General features: G+C 32.1%; 1 protein-coding gene across 1 annotated transcript in view; it reads right to left on the bottom strand.

Moving 5' to 3' along the window:
- The window catches only part of LOC112414506 (voltage-dependent calcium channel subunit alpha-2/delta-1), a 184,620-nt gene that overhangs the window by 58,798 nt on the left and 99,040 nt on the right, over positions 1-26,782 (bottom strand). The window contains exons 9-15 of the mRNA XM_024766987.1: positions 16,098-16,176; positions 15,159-15,208; positions 13,916-14,005; positions 9,982-10,059; positions 8,023-8,097; positions 7,675-7,749; positions 587-658 (exon numbers count right to left, since the gene is read on the bottom strand). Coding sequence (XP_024622755.1) covers positions 587-658; positions 7,675-7,749; positions 8,023-8,097; positions 9,982-10,059; positions 13,916-14,005; positions 15,159-15,208; positions 16,098-16,176 — 519 coding nt within the window. The remainder of the gene's footprint in view (positions 1-586; positions 659-7,674; positions 7,750-8,022; positions 8,098-9,981; positions 10,060-13,915; positions 14,006-15,158; positions 15,209-16,097; positions 16,177-26,782) is intronic.

The following is a 26,782-nucleotide window of genomic DNA, read 5'->3' as shown; positions in this document are numbered from 1 at the left end:
AACAATAACAATGTACCTACTCAAAGGCTCTTGAGAATCCATGACTGACACATGTCATGTACTCAATAAATGTTATTATTAATGATTATCCCTATTATTATGGAAGGACCTCTCGGAGGAAGTGGCATGCAATTTTGGTTTTGAAATAAAATAGAAACTTTCTGAGTATAGAGTACTAAGACAAACATGGCAGCTTCTTTCATCATGTTGCTTACTGGGTGGTTGGATGATTAAATTCCCTGCAACTTTTCTTTCAACTCTATGGCAACGTCCCCCTCTCTATGTTTTTTATTGAAATTTACAAGTTACATTTGTATCGAAATACTGAAAATAACTCTACCTGTGGAAGGAGAAAGAAAAACACTAAGGTCACACCCAATTTAAAATATTTATTCCTTTTCATATGATCTTTCGGATGAGAGAGCCCAGGATCTAGAAATTTTTAAAGATAAAAAACATTCATCTTTGTGTGTATAGCACCTAAGACAGAACCAACACAATGAAGCTGCTCAACAGATCCCTGTGGACTGGAAGGACACCAGCATCTGACCTGAGGGTGCTGTTCAAGCTGACTGATTGCACTCACCTCCACTTTAATATCATTCTCTAATTCTGCATCAAGGAAATCCAAAGTTACTGGCTCCTGAGATTTGGGGTTCTACACAGAAAATAGTAATTAAGCATATATGACATTGTAAAATGATGCTGTATGTAGAATAACTCAATAGATATTTAAATATGAAATTAATTCCATAAAAGTTACTTACCTAAGGTATCTTAAAAAGTTGACAAAATAATTATATAAAGGTATATTCTTTCATATATATTTAAAAATAATAATAAGTAGGCTAGGGATTTGAGCTTTAAGTATAGCAGACAAATTTTAATTGATAACCAACTGAAGAGTTTTGAGTCCTGGGTTAGGTAGGACATTTATAATCACAAATTCTGTGGCAATATGACTTTTGAAGATCCACTTACAGATTTTATCTTTAATTGGGATGTGAAAGGAGCAAAATACAGCCATGTGGATAACATATTTGGCAATAAAACAAAGGTGATGTGTAAGTAATATACATTATTTGTATTCCATAAAAAATAAAATTATATGAGGGAAAATGTTTTAAAAATGTTTGAATTTGCTAAGGAGAACAAACTCTTCTAAATTTATTTTTCCTTCTTCAAATGCATAAAGAAAAGATGCAAGTTTGCTTCATGCATTTGAAACTCAGAAATTTTACAATATATTTTAATGAGTCAAATTAAGTCAATTTTGTAAGATAAAATTTATGGTAAAGTCATAAGGATTTTAATAAAGATTAGCTATTGTGATTGAAGTCTAACTTGAATAATAACCCCTAGGTTCACTAAATACTGTTTTCCTGCTTTACACGTCCTACTGCTGCTTCTTGCTGGTATGTAATAAGAAATCAAATTCACTATGGAACAGGCAGATTATTTATTTACATAAACATATCAAATGAAACTGTTAACCTGGTAAATTTACCTCACATGACAGTTAAAAAATTTCTCAATCATAAAATGAGGATATCAAAATATCTGATAAACAAAAATATACTATCCTCTTATAACACTTACTAAGTAATGTAACACGCCATAGAATTTCAAAGTTCACTAGAACATAAAATCATAAGAGGTGTCTATTATTTTACAACTGTAAAAATTTAGAAACTGGATTTTTAATATTTACTAAAATAAATACCATCAATATATGATAACTAATTAGACAGAAGTAATAAATAAATAGGAATTATGCTGTATTAGTGCAAGGTCACTGGAATTTTAAAAATTTCAGCCTCACAGGCTCTTCCAAAATACGTTCAGATCATTATTTTAAACAATGTTTTAGTAGGGCTGACTACCCAAGACAATGCCAATAATTAAAAATGCATTAAAATTAAACATTTATTTCAAATGCTGAATGACACAGTATCATGGCATGTATTTATTTTATAATAAAGACAAAAATGCCTTCAAAGAGTAGCTCCATTTAAATAATGAAAATATATGATTCCCACTGGTTTTGATGAATGGGGATTCTTAAAGGCAAATTAAAACAAAAAACCCAACTGTGCCTGGCATTTTTATTAAAAAAAATATTCACTGCTTATGAACTTCATATCTAGATTCACAAGGTTCTAGAATATTGAAAGTATTAGATTGTTCAATAGGTGAAAATACTGATCATTGTTTAGGCAGCATCTTATTGGCCCAGAAGCAAATACTCTTTGGAAAGTAATATTTTATAAGAAGAAAATAAAAATCAGCATTGAAAATAATTCTAGTCCTCTGTTTAAAAAACAAAACTGAGAAAGTTACTCTAAAGCTGACAAATTATTCTGAATTGCTTAACGTCTCATGAAATAAATTATCTTTACACAAACACCCTCACATCAGTATTAACATTTTAACTCACCACAAAACAAAGTCAAAATAAAATGATAAAATATAAACATAAATAAGAATATTATCTTACATGCAATGGATAATGCATAGCATGACCAGACCCAAACAGCATGCATGGAGGAGGCATTATCAGGAAGAATGGGCAATATGAAGATCACGTCCCAATCCAACATACAAAGACACAGACAGGAAAAGGAAATCATAAAAGAAAAATGTCAATGCATCACTTGTACTTTTTAAATGGCAATCTGGCTGACCATTTTTTAAAAGACTCATTACAGGTACAGTGATTGAAAAATTCAAAAGCAGAACTCTTCTCATCAGAAAGCACCAAGAGAGGCTTGAGAACTGGAATCCAGTCCCTGCACTCCCAGTACTTTTGTTTGATGTTTTAAATATCTAACAATTCTCATGTGTAAAATTTGAATATCAACTGATATAAAGACCATACCATTTGTGGAACTAAAATAAAAGGCACAAGGCAATGTTTTGAAATAATTATTAGTTGGTATTATTAAAAATACTACATAGCTCAAAAAATATTTTCCAAGTTCAGACGTCTTGTGTGGTTGCTAGTTTGCCATTTGGAGTTTCCTTGGAAGGAAAACAAAAATAAAACAAACCATTTTTCAGGTTGTTTATTTTTAAATTATATCACAATATTTACATGCAATATTTGAAAGTACGGCAAAACTAAAAATTCACTAAAATGTACATGACTGCAATGAGTATAATCCAAGGTAATCCACAAAAAGAAACATGCAAGAGGAGTAACATAAAACAATTTAATAAATCAAGAAAAGACATAAACATAATTTTAACCTCTACAGGAATCACAAAAGAAATGGAGACTGATGCAACAACACGAAATTCAGATTGTCATACAATTCTAGAGCTAGAAGGAAACTGAAGCTTCTATTAATCCATTGGCTCTGTACTTTAGAATTACCTGGGAACTTTAAAACTATTTCAGAAGCCCGGCTCCCATCCCTGGTCAAATTAAATCAGAATTTTCAGGAGATGGAGCTGGGGATCAATATATGTATTCAATTTCCTAGGAATATATTGTGTAGGATAGGAAACAATTATTAATCTTCCTGCTTTTCAGATGAAGAAACTGAAGTACTATGGCGTTTAGTGAACTACTCAAGGATACAGTGTTGGCTATAAGTAGAACAAACTGGAACTCAGTTCTACTAATTCATAGCTTAATGATCTCTTAATATCACACTACCTCTCCATTATAACATCACCAACTTTTTAAAAGAAATGATAGGATTACACAGAAAACCTTAAGTCATATTGAACTTTCTCTGAAATTTTGAAATGCTCTTGCTAAATTCTACTAAACTACAGGAAGTAACCGTTTATGCTGATTATTTTTAGTGCACTTATAGAAATAAGCATACATAGAATAATGTTTAAATATGTTGCCATCAGAGAAAAGATTTTGTGGTAAGTTGGCCAGATGATATTTATTTGCAATTTTGGACATTTTTAATTAGGTGAAGGGAACTTCCTCTAACTGCTAATCTGAAAATACACTTAGAAATCCAAAGAAATTTTGGGTTACATTGTGTGGTTTATAGAAATTATATATTAGAATTGTATTTTCATTTCTACTAAGAAGTTAATTTTACAAGCAAATTGTTAGGATTACATGGATTTGACACTAACTTCACAATATTTAATAACACATCTATTTTTTAGAAGCCATTTAATTGCGATTACTCCGATTATCATTGTTATTACATCATTTGCTAGCAATCTTTAGTCAGCAAATGCATACCCTCTGCCATTATTAATAACATTTTTGCTCTGGCTTATTGAGAAATGATGCTCATCTCCATCTCATGCTCTGGAAGCTTGCTGTCAGGAAAGGCAGCATTAATCATATGCTTTTAGGAAGAGAAGCTTAATTGCAACTCTGATTTAGCAAATTTGAAGGCACTGCTAACTTCGTTCACAGTTACCTGAACATTTGGTCTCCTTTTTCTTAAATTAATTGTTGGTATACCTACACCAATAGGCTGAAGCAACAGAAAGATGGTAATTCATCATACTACATATCAACATGGGTAAGCGTTCTATCCTGTCATCAATTTTGGTCAGATATTTCCTCGATCAGAAACAGGTATCATCAAGCTCATGATGAGTCAATAAATGAAATGAAAGTTCAAAAATATTTTTAGTGAATAAAATATGTAATGCTAGTAAAAATGCTCAAACTTTTTTTTAGCAAAATGACTAATGTTTTCCTTTTATTCCTAGGGAAAAAAAAAGTGAGAATGTAGGAAATGAGAAAGATGGTTTGTCTCAGACAATTTCTTTGCTGATTTTATTTTATTTTTGGCCGCACCCCATAGCTTGAGGGATCTTAGTTCTCCGACCAGGGATCGAACTCAGTCCCACCGCAGTGAAAGCAGTGAGTTCTAACCACTGGACTGTCGGAGAATTCCCTATGGTGATTTAAAAAACGGAAAAAACAGGAATTCTTTAGAATGTATATGATTCAAATGTGTTAAAATATAAATACGACAGGATATTAAAAAGTCAGACTTAAACATTAAAATTTGTGCCTTTGTTAGTGACATCAAATGTTACATCCATGGAACAAATGAAGAATTCAGTCATAATACTGTAGGTTTATTTTAAATATGGACTTCTAAAATGTAAATTATGCACAATTTCCTTATACAATAAATATTTCTTTAGACTGATAAAAATGAGGTTTTAATAAGTATACCTAATCTGGTTATTTCATTGAAACACAACAGAGGAATTCTCAAATGCATTCTGGAATAAAGGAGGATACATAATTCAGCATTTGTCAAAATGTGGTCATGGTGGAGACTTTGAAAAGTCTCTCCGAGAAGATAAGTAATGATTCCTCAGAAAATTAGATATGCAAAAGATTCATAGCTACTTTATTTTCTGATATTCTTGGCTTTAGGACACTTGTTCTGCCTTCTATAAACTTCAAAATTGTATTGAAACAATGTGAATTAAGATTACAGTTTCAAGAAGAAAACAAAAGGCATTCAGCAAAGGATACCTGCGTAAGATTAGACTTTGATCGTGTTAAATAATAATGGATACTATGGAATGTAGCATTATTTTCCTTTATTTCTATTGGTGAATTTTGGATGCAAAAATTAAGATTAATTTTGTTAGTATACTCTCTAACCATATTGGTCCTCTGTATTTGTCAATTTCTAAAACAACTATCTTATACTATATCATCCTTTATCAGGTTCTTGTATCTGTCTGTATAGCAAGCACTGTCACCCACAAAAAGAAATTATAATATTTAACCTGTTAATGATGAGAAATGATAAGCATATTTAGTTCACAAGCATGAATTTCTGAAAAAAATAATACATTGATTGTTCAAACATTTTATTTTTAATGGTTTTCTAAGTATTTTTTCTAAAAGTTTTTTCTGTTGCACACTTACTTATAATAATCTCCTATATTAAAAATATGAAAAGCTAACATAATCCTGAAGAAAAATCACCTGGGCTTTAATAAGAATTTCTAAAGAATTTATATTTTCTTTGTAACTTTACAAATTTTAGTAAATTGATTATTCCAAATATGAGTCAAATATGTTAACAGCATTCAAATAGTAATAAAATACTTTCTACATAAATACTGATTATTAGTACAAGAATGCAGAAAAGGGGAAAACCCTTTTCAAATAATTACCTCTAAATGATGGTTTTATAGATATACATCATACGTGATTATTCTAATTATTCTTTTTTATTATTTTGTCTATGACATATTTTAGTTCTTTCTGGGGAAGGAGTTAAGACCTACAATCATAAAATGTCCAACTACGTAAAAGTTGGGATCCTTCACACCCTTCACATTACATTATTACTGCATTTAAATCACTTTACTTACAGTAATATAATTTAAAATACACTGGATATACAAACATAATACAAAATAATACTGTAAATTTTAAAAACTCTTAAAAAGACTTAAAAATTTTCAATTATGGAAAAATCATAGAATGATTAGCCAATCATGAACAACTCTAAGAGGAACTTAACATGATGTGTTTTCAAAGAGCTGTGATAGACTAATAATAATGTGAAAATATGCTTATACCACATTTACAATAAAATAACAACTTTAAAAATAATGCAAGGTGATCAGCAGCTACATATGATTAGCAAATATTTAGATCATGATGGATTTTATATGAAAATAAGTTCCAAAGTGAGAAATAAAATATAGACAATAATTAAAACCACTCAATATGTTTTTACATTCAATATTAATGGTTCTTAATTATTACTTTTTGAAGTTTTTAATGACCCAACCTTGTGTGTGTGTGTGTGTGTGTGTGTGTGTGTGTGTGTGTATGCACATACATACTTGTATGTGTCCTAAAACATCACTAACATTAAATCTCCATGCCTGGGGAGAAGGAAATAATATGCAAAAGTCTGTATGTATTTCCATCCAGCATGGTTTAAAGTATCCTTAATATTATCTTCAGAGTTAAACAATAACTTGAAGATGCTTATAAATTAAAAATATATAAGGTTTTGCCAATTTTACTTCTGGATAAAGTTTTTTACCTGTGAAGCATTAATGAAAAGTGGAATGAGTTGGATGAGACATTTAGGAAAGTATTTTATATCTTGGGAACATAGGCATAAAGATTAGGATAAAACGGTTCATGTATGGAATTTTATCACTTCCATATAACTCCCTGATGAATAAACCCCTCCCATTTCTGAAGCCCATCCCATTTGACTTTTTCTTTTTGAATTTCATACATATCTTTATAAGCCTGGCAGATGGAAAGGGGAGATAATTACCAGAAAAAAAAGGGCAATGCAAATGGCCTACGCATAGAGGAACATGAATAATGATCTCAAGTTCACACCTATCCAGGCCATCTCCTTCACCACCTACAGCCTAATCAAAATACCAAGTGGGATGTGTGAAGCTCAGGCCCAGGAGGTGATAATGGCTGCCTGAGATAGGAATATTGGTTAGCTGGATAGTGGATAGAAACATTTCAGAACTAAACAGGTAAGAGAAAACGAAAACTGTTTTCACACCTTCATATATTATAAACTGGGGTCTTGTCATCTATAACGTTACAGGTATAATGTTCCTTTATACTTAGTGCTGTATAGTGGATTTAAAAGTGACGAACCTTTTAAGAACATTAATCATTAATTTTACAGAACGCTAATCATTGTAAATAAATTATATACATACCTTTGGCTGAAGATTTGGATGTAATAAAACATAACCATTAGGATCAATTGCAAAATAATAGCCATTGGGGCACAGCTGAAAAATAATAAGAAACAACCTTAAAGATTCCTGAGTCGCAATCAGAAATCCACATTCTTTAAAAACAATTTCTTAAATACATATCTTAAAGCATAAAGAAAGAGAACGTGATATCTTTACACTCTTTTAAGAATCCTTTTAAATATTTAATTCATTTGCTAAGATAACGGCACAAAATTTTTGAGAATTCCTTTTAAGTGCTTTAAAAACAAGCTAAATTAGTACAGAGTTTTAAAACAGAAGTTACCAACAGAGTAAATTGCATCTTACTGTAAAACGTGGTGTCAGTCTTTTAATATCTTCCAAAGACACGTCAACTCCCATCACACCAAGAATAAGCTGGTTCTATAAGACAGCAAAAGGCAGTGTATTTTCTACCGAAAATTTACATATTTCTACACAATTATTATATACGTTCATCCTTCTGCTTGACAATGGTTGTATTCCATACTAGCTTAATCATATATATATGTAAGGGTGAGGCACTTTTGCTATCAACTTGCAATGATTCTCAGCTTTGATTATATTCCCACAACTGTATCATTATTATTTAGCTTAAAAGTGAAATCTTGATGATTAAAGCTAAAGTATAAAAGACATGAAATTTTAAATTTGATACTTCTTGTACTAATACTTAATTGCTGTACAGTCAGCAGCTGTAGGTGTGTGTGTGTGTGTGTGTGTTTGTGAGTGTAAACTAACTTTTTGGTATGCTATGTTTAAGAAATCACAAAAATGTCCAGTTTAAAGTTAATTAGGCAATATGGAATGAGAAAACCATGGATTTTTGCTGCTGATAATACCTGTGTATACGTGAAAAGTACAATATGTGACCTTATTTGTAATAAAACAGCAGAAATTCTTACAACACTATTTCTGGTTGCTGCTAACTTCTAAATACCAAACAATGGGCATCACCGTTTTAGTTGCAAATCAAAAAGGCGATGTGGTAAACTGTTATCATAATCTTCTATGGGACATAGGATGTGAATGGTGTTAAAATTTAGAATTAGGAATTTTCGTCTAAAATGTAATTATATAAATTATAAATCAAAACGTTACAAAGAAAATCATAAAATCCAGTTAATAGTTATCACAAGAACATTTTAAATTTTGTGTAGGTGCACAAAGAACGAGAAAGTTATGTCAACAACTGTGCTCTTTTCCCATGAATCAACCCTAGTCTGAGCAAGTACCCCAAATTCAAGCAATCCCTTAGATAATCTACATGAGAAGTTAGAGAATTACTCCTTCCTGAGTTATGATGACTAGAACCAACAGATAGTTAAGAATGGTAATGGGCCCCCAAAGAGGAATGACCAATGTTTTCTATGGCCATATTATTAAAATAAGGAGTTCCACTGACATTTATAGTAAGTGAACAAACAATACTTTAGTGCAACCGACTTCATTTCATTATAAACTGGAAATAAATTTCCCTCAAATCAGGAATGTCAACCGAACTATGAGTATTTAGCATTAAAAAATCTTAACTTCTCCCACATTCTTAAATTCCTTCTTATGTAAGCTAAGAAACAGAAATGTAAACCTACTTTTAAATCAAAAGTATTTTTAAAAAATGAGACAATTTAACAAGTACAAGAGACATATTTTTCAAAACCTGTAGAACTTCAAGTTGGTAGCATTATATTACATTGACAATATTACCAGCACTATAGAAATCAAGATTTTTAATGAAACTCATTAAGTATCTTTCCTGAATCGTAAAAAAAGAGAAAAAATAATGAGAACTATCATTTAAATCAGATCCTTATGTTACATGACAATTAAAAAAACTATCCTTTGAATGTACGTTGGAGGAGCAGTGATTCTAAAAAGGTACCTATACACCTGATACAAACATCACCATGGTTTTTTTCTTTGGATTTTTCTTTCTGAACTCCAAGGATATCTTAGATGCATTTAAAAATGTGCACACAATAGTACTGTCCATTTATCATGTAATTACTCCCAGAGTCTGAACTTGTGTTCTCATCAAGTCATAGTTAAATAGAGTTAAGTTGAATCTTGGCTCTGGGGAACTGAGAACTTGACCTGCATTTCCTTTTTCCCAGGTGGTTATCACATAGGCAGCTGCTGCCTTTTACTTCCCGCCTCACGAGACAGTTACATTGTATGTATTTCCTTATAGAAATATCTTATCCACACTGAGCTTCAACGTCATAGCTTATCATTTATTATTATTAATTTTATCAATTAACTTTTAACCTTTAAGTTTGTCTTATTTTCATTTTGGCCGGTTATGTTGAAGACCGGAAGAGTTCCAGTAATGACAAGTCCCAGTTCCTTAAAATAGATTCAGAGAGAAAAGTCAAATTAAAATTACAATTTAAACTTTATCATTCTGCATTAGTTTTTGATATCTGACAGTGCATTTTAGTTACTTTATAAACAGCCACAAAAAAATTAGTACTTGATTTTGAAAGCTTACTTTTTAAAAAGGCAATGAAATGCCTTAGAAATAAGCAGGATCTAGTAGGCAGTTCTTTAAGCATGCAACATCTAAAATAACACTCTTAAGAGAGCATTACAAATAACTATAAAAATCAAATTACACCAAGCATTTCAATAACCCTGCCCCTCCACTCTTTTTTTCATAGTGAGTGATAGTTCACCTAATACCTGGGACCACCATGAGCAGAGTGATATTAAAATATTGTTTCAGGGACTTCCCTGGTGGCGCAGTGGTTAAGAATCCGCCTGCCAATGTGGGGTACGTGGGTTTGAGCCCTGGCCCAGGAAGATCCCACATGCCGCGGAGCAGCTAAACCCGTGCGCCACAACTGCTGAGCAAACCCCGCTCGCCACAACTAGAGAAAGCCAGAACACAGCAACGAAGACCCAATGCAGCCAAAAATAAATAAAAAATTTATTAAAAAAAATATATTGTTTCAAATGATTTATTTAACCTTCCTTTCTTTTTGCTTCATTCTTAACTTTTTTCATGCCCTAAGCCAAAGGCTTCATGCTAAACCACAGATGTGTAGCAGAATAACATTATAAACAGAAAAAACATGCTACTGATACTGCATCTCTGGGATATTCTAGGTAAGTATACTATGATGTTCAAAAGAAGCAATATTGCTTCTAAATACTCTCCAAAATAAATAGGGATTTTTGACAAAGTGAAATGATGCAGACAAGACAACTGCAAGCATCAAATATGAAAGTCCAGTCATGAAGCCTTTTAGTATAATAAAAATAATTAAAATTAAGGAAATGACTACACGTAGTTGGCTGTATGATATATACATGTTGGCTTTCTACTTAATCCTAAGGAAGAACATGTGACCATGAAAACTCCTTAAATGAATATGCAAATTAATATTTGCAATGAAAACTGTCCACCTCAAAGGCAGATTACAGATAATTCAGAAACCTAGTATCCAAAAGACACCAAAATCCACGGATGTTCAAGTCCCTTATATAAAATGGGCAGTATTTGCATATAACCCATGCACAACTTCCCATAGACTTCAAATTATCTCTAGATAACTTATAACACCTAATACAATGTAAATAGTTGTAAATACAATGTAAATGTTATGTAAACAGTTGCCAGTGCCTGGCAAATTCAAGTTTTGCTTTTAAGAACTTTCTGAAATTCTTTTGTCCTGAATGTTTTCAATCTGCAGTTGGTTGTGCCTACAGACATGGAACACATGGATATGGAGGACTGACCGTATATGTATACGCACAGTTTTAAAAATGGTAGCATGGTATAAGATAAGGTATATATGGGTGCACTCTTTTTCTTTGCATAACTTTTACATTTACAGAGAATACCATAATTTGCTTCTCAATATGGTAATATGTGCTCCCCAAATGAGATACCAGTCTTCTAACATATTAGACAAATTTATGAACTTATTTGTGCCTGACTTCCATTTTCTCCCTCCTTCATTAAGCAGACCAAAAAAATTGTACTCTATTCCAAGGCACTGTGCAAGTCTCTAAAAAAGAGAAATAAGATTTCTGCCTCCTGGAATTTACTTGATGTTTAGTTTTCAGGGTGCAAATCTTTTCATCTCTCTAACATAAAGAACCTTACTTTGTCTCCCAAATAAAATGAACCCTCCACAATTTTGTCCCAGTCTTGGTTCTGTTCTCATCTCCCATTATCTCCCAAAGTGACTGAGGTATCATTCTTTCAATATACCCAGCACTTCTCCAATTTTCATACTGCACCTCCCTTCTCTGATTTCACTACTCATCACCAATTTTAGAAACCTTACCTAGACTCATATATTTAGCTAACATGACACCGTCTTTTTAACCTCACTCTACTCTATCCCCAAATATATGGCCTTCTTTCTTCTGATTTCCAGAGCTCTCTTCGTTTTTCTTATATTCATTACATTTTGTGTTGGATTATTTTTACCTTTTTCTTCTTAAAGTAACTGTTAATTTGATCAGCATATACTTTGAATCTGCTATGTGCAGAGATTATAAACAAATACTTAGAAATGAAAGACGGGTCACTTTTTATTCTCAAGTCAGTAAAATGAATGCTCTGTATATCCACTGACTAGACAATTAATTTGCTTCATTTGTTTCCTTTTTTTTTTTATATTTAGTTTCAGCTGGTAGAACAGCATATTTAGAACCCAAATCTCTTCCTAAAGTCATTTATGCTATCAGTAAGAACCTCACCAACAAGGCAGACATGCTGGTTAATGAACTTCTGGTCATAGGAAATACAACAGGGCATAGTTATTGACTCCTCCTATCATATTTTGTCCTGTGATGGATTTGGATACGTGAAACATTTTGACCATAGATTTAGTTGACCATGTGGCCTTAAATAAATATGTGATGTCAAGGAGGAACACTGGACAGTAATTTTAGCGAGGGCTTGAGGTAAGCAAGCTTCACTTTATCTTTCTCAGCACGCAAGGCTGCTGCTAATAGTGCCTATTTTTCTTCTAACTTCCTGTGTATGTTTATTTTACAAGAACCAAATGATAAGTAATTCTAAATGGATTGCATTCTGCCCTTTGGGTTCATCATTGCATTCAGAAAAGTAGTATCAGCATATAATTGAACTCCAAGTAGGAAAAGGGGCTACTGAATTAGCATTTACTTTTCAGGGCTTAATATTTTACGTCTCTCCAATATATTACATTAGTAAAATTGTTAATGAAGTCTTCTCTAATTAAGTTAAGCGTATGAGTAAATCTTAAATATGATAATTACTATTGATAACTTTCATACCAGGAAAGTAAAAATTACATTAAAACATGATTTCCCAACTTTGGCCCTATTCATATTTTGAGCTGGATAATTCTTTGTTGTGTGTGTGTATGTGTGTGTGTTGGGGGTGTGTGTGACTGTTTTGTGCATTGTGTGGGATGTCTAACAGCATCCCTGGCATCTATTCATTGGATGCCGGTAGCAACCCCTCCCTATTCAGTCATGACAATCAATAATACCTATGGATATTTCCAAATGACCTAAGGGGCAAAATTACCACCAGTTGAGAACCACTGCTTTGAAATTTGGCATACCTGTACTAAAATTTCTATTGTGTAGTGGACAGATTAACATGTTTTTATTTGTTATTTCACACCAGATTTGATCACTTCAATGGCTATTTCCATAAATATTTGGGGTTGAATCTAAAGCAAGAAATTATATATGAAGAGGTGGCTAGGTTTGTGATTGTTCCAGGATAGAGTAAGATACTTTCTATTTAACTGCATGTACTTTTCTGAGTTTTGTTGAGTCTGGTTTGAGATATGGAGGATATACATGCTTCTGCTAGCTGAAGTCTATTTTAAAAATACCTTCTTCACAATTCCTGTTCAAAATCTGCAGTAATAGGTACTAATTTATGTGACTTTAGTATTATTTTACATAAAAATTCAAAAAGTTATCAAAATGGTCTTAAATTCAAGATTAGAGGTTTGAAATTCTACATCCTCAATGGCAACTGAAATATAACACTTTACATCTGTGGTTCTCCACTACACATAAGTCTACGTTTTTACGTAAATTATCTAAATTCTAGCGAAGAATGTTGTGATAGAAGGAATTTTGAAAGGGTTTCATGAACAGGAAAAGAGAAATGGAAGCTAGAAAGAAACAGCAGTCAACTGTGTGCTTTTGTTATGACAATTTTTGGTTGAACAGCCTAGCTTACCAGTGCATCCAGGTATACATTTGTCCACTGGACTTGCTTAGCTTTGTCTCCTGCTAAAACCATTGGTCTTCCCAGAACATCCAAATATTCCTATATATACATATACATAAAAAAGAGTTACGTGGTTGAAAACTAGAAATGCAGTGCTAAAAAAAACCCAAAAAAACTCCACAGAGAAAAAATTATCTAGAGTTAAAAATGAAGATGGAATCAAAATTATTAAGAAAGTTAAGCATATAATCATTCAATTCCTACTTTGGGTACTCCATAAATGGTATGTCTGCGTACTTAGAATCAACAATATTTGACTTACATTATTTATACAATGTATCTACCCCAGTTTTTTTTCTAGTAACAAAATATTCTCTTTCTGAGGTTCAGCCAACAATAAGTGAAATACGTTCCTTGTGAATTGTTTTATGTTAATCTAAACTATTTAAGGCTCTGTGATTTACTGGATGGAACTACACAAATTTGAAATAATAAAGCAGCCACGTACTTGTTTTCGTATCACAGATTATTTGGCTGAAATTCAAAACTACATTTAAACATATCAAAGAATACATGAAATACTGTGCCAAATCTAGACATCAGGCTTAAATGCAGCTGCTGTTTCATTTCAAAATTCAGTGTATTCAGTATTCATTTCCACAAATGCCACGTTATCTGTGCTAAATTTTGACTTAGTTTATTTTGTAGACCCTCAGTTATGTTTAGAATTAATGAGCTTAAATAGCAATTTAGGAGTATTTAAAAATAATACATATTTAAATTAACTTAATTGCTTCAATCTCCCTGGTTATTTAACAAGCATGTTTTCAACTGAATGGTTGTAGAAAAATCATCTCCTTGCTGTAAGTTGTAATAATTATTGTCTAATTTTCTATGTTGTACCTACAACTTGGAGAAACTCATTTAAATAATTTGCAATAGAACCAAGTTGAAATTATATGATGAGATTGTTAGTAAACTGATTTTATTTACTTTCTATTATGTTTTTAACATCTGAGAAGAAAAAAATACTCATATATTTTTGCCTGGGTTCTGGATGTTTAAAAACACTTGGAACCTTAATGAAATGAAAACCAATACATTACCATGACACTCATCATTTTATTAAAAATGGAATAGTATGAATCATTTATTCATTTTCACCCATTTTCTCCATACTGAGCATATTTAAAGCAGCAAAGAAATATCCTAGTTTGAAAAAATACTTTAAACAAGTTTTAAAAAACCATACCTGAGTATTGATTCTTATTGCTCCAATGGAAGGAATTTCATAATAATAACCTGAAACATATATATACAGATTTATACATATAAACATTACAATAAAATAAAAGACCACAAAATTATTTTATGGCTTTGTAGGAGACACTGACCACTTCTAACTGAGCAAACACTAAAATATCAACACCACTGATAAATCTGTAAAATGTCTGATGAATGTATTCTCATAGCAAATACACAGGCTTTATGAGAAATTTCACTACATTTCATAGATTGTATAAAACAAATGTTATTTTTCTACAAAGCAGTAGGGAACCTGGTATCATTAAAATTTTTCGTTGAAGAAATTATTAAAAATACACAATGATGGGTATCTAACAATTATTATATTCATATAAAATACCTGCCTAAAAATAGCTTTCAGAATAAATCTACGTTCTTTTTATTGCCATGTGGCATTTTTCAAATAACACGTTTTTTTTGTCTGAGTATAAAAGAAATATAGGTTCACTACACAAAGTCTGAATTATCTAGGAATGTATAAGAAGACATTTAAAAAAACAATAATTTAACCAGAGAAAAAAATGTGCATATTGTGTCACACTTCCTGATATCTAACTTTTACATAATTCAGATATTCTTTCATTCTTAATTCTTCATGTCAAGTTATATTTGATAAGCATCATTAGTATCATGCAATAAAATATATTCCTTTATAAAATGTACAATATGATCAGATGTCTGCATTTTTATGTAATGTAACACTAATATCAAAGTTGCTTATGTGTGTTTTTTTAATACAAAACATCTTCAGCATCCTATTCTTGCCTTGATTCCTATAAAAAATTAGCCATAACTTTAGAGTATTTGAAATGATAAGATGTAGGACTAACAACTACCAAATTCTTCTTCTTATAATAAAATGTGGTCAAGTGAACAGACTTGTTACCTTTATTTTCACAGGCCATCCACTGAATAGGTCCTCTGTCATAATTATGTTGACCAACTGAAAATGTGAATACACGTACCTGGTGAATTGAAAAATGGGTATCTGTTAGGCTGCATAAAATTTAATTGAAAGGCAAAGCAAAAGAACTAAAAAAACATGTAAAAGCATGGTTTTCAGTTAATTAATGTGACAAGAAAAATTGAGGCCACTAAATCACTCAGGAAGGCACCAGAGAGAAACCACATAATCTACTGTAAATATAGACTTCAGTTACTAAATTTAAGTTAGTACTTGGGTGCTCTGCACCATATGTCAATCCTGTGGCAGGATCATGACTAAGGTTTCATTAGTAGAAATGGCATCTTTCAGGTTCAACCCAACTTCACCTATCTCACTTGGTTAAGATATATTATTCACATATTTAGTCACTGCAAAAAAAAAAAAAAAAGTCCTATTTCATAGGTATGAAAGGCAGTCATGATACTTTTAGTTGCTTAGGGCATTATACTTAATGATGGTTTCACTACTTTCACATCATAGAAATATTCAGGATGCACATGTATGATTATGATGTTAGTCGTATTACTTACTTTCTATAAAAGATGACTGGCATATATGATAAATGTTTTAAGCTCCTAGCATTTTTAAAAAGAATCAAAATATTGACTGTTTCTAATATATAATATGCAAATGTTTAAAAATTTAATTGAGATAGTATTTAATTATAGTAATTTATATATTCATTGGAAGCCACTGAATTTAAATAGTATAAAAGCATAGAAGATAAATTGAATGTGAATAAGTATTTAATAAAATGGCTATTTGACTTATATCGATTTTTACCAATTTAGTAATCTAAGTAAACAGGTACTCTAAGTTGATCATTTTAGCTTTTTCTGAAGATAAACAGGCAGAAAATCACTTTTCCATGAATTTATGGTCTGGTTTGAACTATGTTAAGAGCTTTTCCCTAATTCATGTCGACTGACTGTTTGAATTGACATTTTCTAACTGTTTCATCTGTTTCATCTTTTGCACAACTGCAGAGCACAAATCTCAAAAGAGATTTCACATTTGTTCTCTGTTCTTTTGCTGGTCTTGACTGCCCCGAGATCACATCATGACAATCCTTGCCCTAAAATGTACATCAGGGATATTGTTTCACTTGTAAAGTTTTACGTGAGCCACCCTTAGTTCATCCGGGTTTGCCTCGGCTAGTTATGTAAGAAGCCATACGTCAGAGTTTTAATCACCTCAAACTGTAAGGACAAATGACTGGTTCTAGTTTAACAGAAGCTGGTGACACCTACCTCTCTCTCTCTCAATCCCTCAAAATGCAAAATGCAGTCTCATTTCCTTAAAATTTTCAACTGGTTCATTTTGGGGGCTATGTATTTCAATGTAGCGTCACTACTTACATCGTAAAATTTACTCCTAAATGGAAATATTTTTATAAACAGGTTGGCAACCCTACTAACAATTCAATTTAACTGCCATACCTTAAAAAACTGTCACGTGAATTCAGGGCAGGGAAACAATCAAGATGCTCCAGAAAGCACTTGGGGATGGCTTTCATAATTAACATTTGAAAGCATGTCTCACACTTTCAGTTTAAAGCACTGCTTTGTCTGGTCGCTCCTCTTACCACGACAGCGTTCCAGTAAAATGTTTTCCATAGAATACTTTTCAGTACAAAGAAATAAATAATAAGACTAAATGAATTATTATATCTACATCCCTAGAAATCAAGCATTTCTAATAACATAGAGGCTACACTTAGACACACACCATGTGATTATTTTGACTGATGTTATTCATCAAATAGTCCAAATAGACACAACTCAGCCAAAAAACATACTAGTAAAACACCACCACCAACAACAAAACTTGTTGTTTTATTTGTTTTACTACAAAAGTTTTGCCTGACCCCCATTGTTGGCCTCCATGGAGACCTCCATGGAGGTCTCATTCACAATGAATTGGTGAAATTTGATTATTTTTATATCCTAACTTTCCACTTGGAGTTTTAGATAGTTTCATTCCTCCTATTCCACACTATATTACTGCCACCCCGTGGAAGAGTTAATGAACTAACTAAAATTCCAGATGCCAAATCCACAGAGATGATTGCTATCCCCTCATTCTTCTGGTGTTTTTCACTTCTTTAAATGTACCATTCTTCCTTAGCTATAATTCTGGGGAAAGGAAAAAATAAAGTGATTCCTTGAAATAGGCATGATTTAGAAATTAAGGTAAATTACATTCTCAAAGGTGTATTTTTAGAGTTCTTTTCTTATTAGTGTATTTACATGGTCTTACATAAAAACAAATAAAATGACATATAAAATAACTTGAAACACAATGTGCAGTCATACAAGAGAAATATTTCATCTGAAGTCTCCATTAAGCAAATTATTACTTTAAATCAGGGCTTCATTAAAGCAAAGTTAACTTTACATTGATAATTACAATACGAGATCCATGTAACAAATACATACTGGAGACTTCTAAGTGAAATGTTCCTAGAAAATTTGCTAAATGATCCTGAACTGGTTGATTTTAGGCCATGTTTCAGAATGTTCAGCTCTGTGAGGGTCATATATGAAACATACACAGTTATAGATGGCTTTGAAAAATATTCTTCATAATGCTGGAGTCTAGGTCGCTAACAGAAATAATGTGCAAAGGTAGTACTGAATAAACGCTGGCTAGGGTTAAAACAGTTCCAAGATTGCACTACTGTATCTATTATAGTGCCTTATATAAAAATAGAAATAAATATTAAATGAAAAGAAATTAAATAGCTAAATGAGTGGTCTTAACGTTTTCCCAGAGGGACATAAGACAAACTTTGATATCATCTGACATATAAATCAGTTCATTATTATAACAGAGTAGAGCCAAAACCGGACTGATATACGTCTAGCATTTTATAATTTGGGTTGTTTCATATACTTATATCACGGTAAATTCATACTCGTTTTCTTTTATGTTACGCTGACTTGCTCAATGGAGATGAGCAAACTTTTTCAGGCAAATTAAAGTATGTATAATACACTTAAACCATTTATGTGCTGTATTATTCCTAGAGAATGAAAATAAGTCATAATTATTGACTCATGCGTAGTTATATAAGAATATTCACAAAATAAATTGTAATTTGAGAGTGTATTTAATAAAATTAAACTTAAAACAATTAAAAATCAGTCTCTATTATTAGTTGCAAATTTATATAACTCGGCCTTCAGTTGGTTCAAAAATCATTTTTTCTCTGAACAGAACATTATAATTCCAAGATGTAAATTTGACATGTCAAGCCTGACCTACTTGATCAGAGAAAACTTTTAATTAACAGCAAATTGGGTTATTGATTGGTTTCTTACAATACACCACTGATTTATTCTTCAGTTCTAGACTTCCGCAACTCTGGTTTTTATTTTGTCTTGTTTGTTGAAGACTAACATACTTGTCTTCAATTAAGATTTTTCCAAAACCACAGGGTCATAAAAGCCATAGGAATTTCTTGTTTCCCAGCAGAACCCAGTTACTGGAAACTGTCACCTCAACAATTATCAGTTACCCAGAGTTCAAGTTTAATTTACAATAGGCAAATCTCCAAGGAATAATGGAAATGAGACTATGAAAAAAGAAAGCCAATAAAACTAAAATAAAAACTTCAGCTATCGACTCATGTTAGAAAAATGATGTCAGAAATGGGTTTTATTAATTTACTGTGCGTACTAAAATTTTTGGCATGAGGCCTATAAAAATACTAGATTGGACTGAATATTTTAGGAGAAAATTCTACAGTGGTTTCCATAATTCACAAGTGTACCAGAATCCAGAGCATTTAAAATAACCTACATCTCTAGTTTTATAGCATTATGAAATAAATAAAAGTGTCCAAATGCACCTTTCACACTTTATTTTATAAAGCCCGGTGATCGGAAAGGTTCTTACAAGCCTGCAAAGATCTGATGGCTTAGTTTAATCCATCTTAGCCTCTTAAGGCTGTGAGAAATATGTCCCTTAGCAGTAAAGCCTTGCTATCCGACCAGAAGGAAAGATCCTGGGTGGGCAAATGATGATTGGCATGGCCACAAGGCTGCCCTGGAGAGAGAGACACACACAACCAGACAGTGCATTCTACATGAGGTTATGAAATTTGGACTGTACACTGTTTAAATGACTGACTTTGCCACTTAGTAGCTGTTTAACTTTCAACAAGTTTCTTAACGTTTCAAATTTTGGTTTTATTTCCAAAATGCGGATGATGTTGATGGTAATAAACATCTTTTGTCATATGGTTATTACAATTGTGAATGAAGTAATACATGAAAATCTTTTGTATTATATGGAAAATAATAAGCACAATAAATATTATCTATATGATGACTACAATGTCTCCTACAGTCAAGCTATCGGGATTCAATGAGGTAACATTTTCCATTAGTGGGATACTAGGCTTTCATGCCTTAAAAAGAACTTAAAATAACCTGAAGTAACACCTTCCCAAAGGAACAAATTTGGCTTGCTTTATTGCATTTAGCAATAAACTCCAAAGAAAATGAGCCAATATTGTCTAAATGCCATTGTGTCCATATAAGATATATCATGGAATTGCCCAGGGTCTGACAAATGCAAGAATTTCACAAGTGACCTTTGAATTAGTCTGAGTAAAACACACAAAGCAACTTTAAAAAAGGAAAACAAAATGCAGTAGGTTTTGCCTACATGATCTTACAACAACAAGCAGATATTTCTCTCACATTTCTTGCATGTGCGTACATAACACAGATACATGCCTCAGGATTATGTTGGTCTTTAAAATTTTTAATAATTATAATGAATCACCCTTGCATTATCAGATTATAAGGAAGTAATTTTGGGTTTCCCTTCCCTCTGCACACATTTATAGTACTTGACACAGGAGCAATAAGCTATGGACGCATTTCATTTCCAAGCAGTTATAGCTCTGCAAAGACTATTGTCAGCAGAGGTCAGGAAATAAGCAATATACTGATTTATTTCAGGTGTTCTTCTTGGATAATGCTAAATACTTCACTGACACTAATTATGAGAATACTCATGAAAAACTACGTGTTGGACTGGTGAGGGTGAATGGAGAGGTGCCATCAATACAATTGTTTTTTATATAAACTTAAGCCCTCCCTACTTACTTATAAAATGACATATCCAAGAGTGGAACATACATTTTACTTTACATTCCACTTATACGGAAAAAATTGTTTTAAATTATTTGCTTTTAAAAAGAGCAAAGCTATTGAATTTTTTAACATTTACGAATGTTTTATAATTTATCTTCGAGCTTATTTATTGCATATTTATATTTATTTATGCTGGGCATCCTCAGTAAATACACTTAGCAACCCCTGTGAGTCAAGCCCTTGCTAGCCTCTAAGGAGTCAATGGTAGGTTTACAAACTAACACAACCCCTAGTTCATGGAGCTTTTAATAGAGGAGAGTTCAAGATAACAGGTGAATAAATACACAATTAAAATAATAAAAAATGGTAATCTGGGAGAAAGAAAACAGAGGAAAGATGGTGCTGAAATAGAGAACGGTAAAGAAGGTGTGTGGGGAAAGGAGACCGCACTAGAAAGACTGAGCAGGGAAGACCTCTGCGCAGAGATACGTGGCAAGCAGAATTCTCAATCTGAGAAGAAGGCAGCCACAGAAGAAGCAGAACAGAGTGCCTCTCCTGGTAGAATGATTTCACACAAACCAAAGGCAATCCCAGTTTTAGGTGGCACAGTTCTACCTAGAAATTATTTCGAGTGCATTTTTTGCACTCTATGGCTTAAGTCTTGCAATGCATTTTGTGCTTAATGTAATACTTATTCTCATTTTTCATTAGATTTGTTTTAGCTACTAAATTAAGGACTCTGTAAAATGTATGGAAGTAATATTACTCAGACCCGAAGAGAATGTACCTGATAATATTTTCCTTCGTTTAGATAATGAATTATCAACATTAATTTTATTCTAAGAAAGCAAATGTAAATAAATCTGTCAGAGAGAAGGACACATACACACATGCATGCACACACACGCATTTTAAATTGATCATCTCTCTACTGGGCCAGTGTTACTTGTAATTACTGTTTTCAGCTATACCGTAAGTCCAGCATAAATAATATATTTCGTTTTTAGAACACAGGTACAGTCCTAATCTAAAGCTGAAAAATCTTTGGGAAACTGTTGAAAGTGCCAAAATACACGAAATGTAACTTTTCAGAAGCAGTGTATTTGTTAAACAGTATTAAATATTCTACAAGTCTGAATGCCCTTCATTATCACATGTTTGAACATTCCTTCCAAAGGCTTCATTCTTTCCTGATGGAGAAGCCAGGCAGACAATTGAGAAGGCAATGAATTATTTGCCATGAATTATTTTCCCTACCATCTGTTGAAAAAGTAATTGACAGTTTTCACTCTTATTGTATAAAACACATATGCAGATTCAGCCATTTGTGATTTGATTTAGATTTTTGTAGCCTATAAATTATTTCTCTCTATTTTGGATCTGACAAAAAAATAGAAAAGACTGCCAATCATTTTTTAAAGAATTTAAAAAAATAATGACTCTATTGTCAGGCAATTATAACTTTAGCTATGCATTCTTTATTTTAAAAATTATTCCACATCTATCATGTTTTTTTCCCATTTGTTCTTCTCTTTCGATTTACTATTTTGAAATTTTCATTTTATAGATTTTGAATGCCTTTTTATTTTTGATTAATTCTGAGAATTAATCTAAGGGTCCGAGAACTATTTTCTAGCTGGCTAGACAATTTTAAGTGTGTACTGCTAACCAAAATCCCTTTGCTATTATACAGAAAATCAAATATTTTTAATTTTCCTAGGTCTGGGAATTATCTTTCAACTCTGTGTCTGGTTTTACTTTCCTTTATTCATTTGTTTGCACTCTATGATAGAGTTCATTTTGGTTTTGGCACCATTTTTAAGGAAGTCTCATACACACGGGTGAGCCCTAAGGAATGGCATAGTTGCAGGTAAAGATTAGAAAGTGAATGCATTTTAATGTGGAACAGCTGTGTGAGATTACCATGGACTCAGTTTTAAACTGTACCTATCTATAATCAGGTAGATTAATTCCCAAGAGTAATACATTTCAAAAGAACCCAAACATTTTGTTCTAATTCTTAAACCTTTGGCCTCATTAAATTGTGCTGTATATCTGCAGCCTCATTCATCAGCTCTATGGATGTACCTCATCACACCTACCTGGGTTGCTCTGAATGATTTCTAATGTCATCTGGATGAAAAATGACTTTAAATGAATCACTCAGCAGCCACATTAATGTCAAGCAAGAGGCTCGGGGAGGAAGTAGGATTCAAAGAGTAGTTTTCAGATTTTTTTTCTTTAAAAGCTCTCCAAACTTTGTGACTTTGCAATTTTGATATTTTTAAGCTACAAGTGAACTTCTATCTTGAAAAGCATGCTTTAAAATAAAGTTATAATCGAATATAGAATTTTTAAATGTATTGAAAGTTTTTATTTTACTAACTCTATCAAATTCAGTTTTATACATCAGCCATTTGAAAGATAATGTGGCTAGTGAAGTTCTGAGTTGATAAACTTATTATGTAATATATGAATTTTGCAGGTAAAGAATTGGTCCGTCATACCCATACCCATCCTTAGATGACAAAGATAGACAATGATCTTCCGTATCAGTGTCTGTGGCAGCAAATCTCTCAGACTGGGTGGATGAATGGAAGATATAGAGAAGTCTGAATAAGGAGGGAAAGTTAGAAAGGGTTTGACAATTCACCCAAAACCGTTTGAAGCCATGTTTGAAGATGGTGGAAAAAACCTCTCCTATACATATACACACTGTTTTTAGTAGGTACCTTTACACACTATTTGCACACATACACCCTTGGCATAAACAATTAACTATGTAAATGTTGTCTTGACAAAGTACAAATACACTCAAAAATATAGGTGAATTAAAAGTGTTTGTCTGCCATCATCTATTTTCACTGTTAGTGGACACAGAACATACAAATACCAAGAGACAAATTTTGTGTTTAATGTGGTTTTCCCACATTAGGAAATTCAAAAAGCCACTGAACTTGAAGTAAAGTGCATATGAAATGTGGTACAACAATATTTCCAGAAATATAATTCCTACTTGTCCAATTCAGATATCTGTGCTCTGTATCTCTCTCAATCCCTCCTCTTTCAAGGTTCTCCTCTGTTTTGTAACTATAAGATTTCTTGTCTGGGTATCCCTTTACTAACCTTAACATATAATAATGACTTGGCTCTTCCATCTTTAAAAAAACAAAATGTATGCATGCACATATGTGTGTGTGCACAGCTTCACCCAGAATTGACTGTCTTATTTTTTTCCTAGTATTTCTTAGCAAATTTGCAAAGATTTTAGAAAAAATAGTTTATGTTCAGATTTCTACGTCCTCATGCCTTAAGCACTTCTCAACTACCTGTCGGAATTTACTCACTGAACTTTACATAAGAGAGCTAAGCCAAAGTTACACACATGGTCCCTTGTTCCTGGAAATACGATGGACAGAAGGAATGTCCATTTAAAACAGATATAAATATGTGCGCATATATCTGTGTATGTAAGTACGTATACATGTATGAGTGTGTATCACAGAACTTTGCTACACCACTGAAATTAGACTCACATAAAAAATGTAGTACCTAATTCCAAGGACATCTTAACGTTTCTTAGCTAATCATACATTTATTTTAAAATCACAGAAACTAAGCACTGACTACTTAATTTTCAAAGTTGCTTTGGAATTCACAAAAATTATATGTCCTTAGGAGAAGTGTGTGTCCTTAAAGCACAGCAACATTCATAGGCAAACAGCAGGATTACTGAGTAAGATTAGATTCATCAGTTTTACAAAAATGAATTCAATATGAGTAATTTCTTAGGTGGTTTAGCATGTTGCAAAATGCCTTTGTTTAAAACGTGGAGTTCCTATAAAAGGTGAAGGGGATGAGAAGTAGTGTTTCAAGATAATAATACTTAGATTGGACATTTTTAGGATATATACATAGAAAAATGATTTTCAACTAGTTAATTCTTCATATATTCAATCAACTGAACAATTTGTGAAAACAGAGGGTAGAATACAATTGTTTTCCTTATGGCATAAAACCTCTTATATTTTAAAAAAAGGAAAAACATAAACTTATGATATGCCTCCAAGACATATTATTGTGTTAATTCTATATACAAACAGAGTTTGGGGAGAGAAAGAAAAAAAGTTTAGATGAAAATTTCTTCTCTTTTTATACATTCAAATTCTTTTATTTAAACCTGTTGAAGTTTTTTTTTTACTCTTTGAAATCAGAATCTATCTTAAGCACAAATTATGATATAGATTGTAACATTCATTAACATATTTGTTTAAGAAACTCTTCCTTTTAGAAGAAAAATATCCAGAGGTGAATGATATTCCTGCTGGTTGGTTCAGATGATATCAAAATTAAAGAAAAGATTTATCTAAACTTATATTCATTAAAAAATGAAAAGTAGTGGGGCTTGCACTTATATACCTCTATCACAAAATAATAAAATATACTTGAAATTATGACTACAAGATGCTAAGAAGTCTCTTCCAAATTATCAGTGTATGATTAATTAGTAGAATATTGAGATAAATGTATTATATTAATAGAGTTCAATTTGGGCTAAATTTATCTTATTACCATTGAGTTCTCCAAAACTATGTAATGTTCTCCAAAATAATGTAATGTTACATTATTGAGAATATTTAAATAAGTGAAATAGTCCTTACTCCAGGTTATGTTTTTTAATTATGAATTTGTTCTGTAACAGAAATCATGCTTCCAACTTTTGTTAAGACATACTCAAGTTACTTATTGCCATGTATCGAGAACTATCTCTGAATCTGTGTTCTCTGCAGGATGATGAGAGCTCAAAGTTAAACAATACAAAGGCCCAGTCTTATAGGACCTTGTCATGTAGAGAGGGAACAGAGAAGAGATTTTGTGGGTAGAATACAGTGTGAGGGACGCGTAGGGCTGAATACACTGTGCTATATGGGATCAGAGCACGAGCCTGAAGTGGGAGAAAAGTGTCAGGAACATCCTTCAGGGGGTGATGATTGCCCAGGATTCTGAACAATGAGTAGCAGTTACTAAATAAAGTAAGTAATGCACACTACATCTTAGATTAATACATCTGTATCTTCCCATTACTTTTCATTCTACTGATGTTTTTGAAACAAATATTCACAAAATCAAGTTACTATTTGAAAATATTCAGTCTATTAACAGTTCAGTCCATTTATCAACTTTTTCAAAAGGAACAGCTCTTCTTTATAATCAAAGTCACCAGGTGTTTTTAAAAAAACTTAACCCTTGCATTAAACTTATGTCATATGACATTATACTTTAATAGCATATGCAATATCAAAGAGTTGAGTATAAAAAAATTTTGTGAGTAATTTGAAGGTATGTGTATTGGGTTGGCCAAAAAGGTCACTTGGTTAATGAATATGTTGTTCAATAAAGTTCCTAGTGAAAATGAAAAATGTGTCTTTTATTTTTACTTAAAACTGAACAAACTTTTTGGCCAACCCAATATGTCTATGTTTTCAACTCCAATCATTTTTAAAGTACATAAGGGTG

This window comes from Neophocaena asiaeorientalis, unplaced genomic scaffold, assembly GCF_003031525.2.
Source record: "Neophocaena asiaeorientalis asiaeorientalis breed wild unplaced genomic scaffold, Neophocaena_asiaeorientalis_V1.1 scaffold1335, whole genome shotgun sequence".
Taxonomy (NCBI): domain Eukaryota; kingdom Metazoa; phylum Chordata; class Mammalia; order Artiodactyla; family Phocoenidae; genus Neophocaena; species Neophocaena asiaeorientalis.
This window is presented reverse-complemented; position numbering and strand designations above follow the sequence as displayed.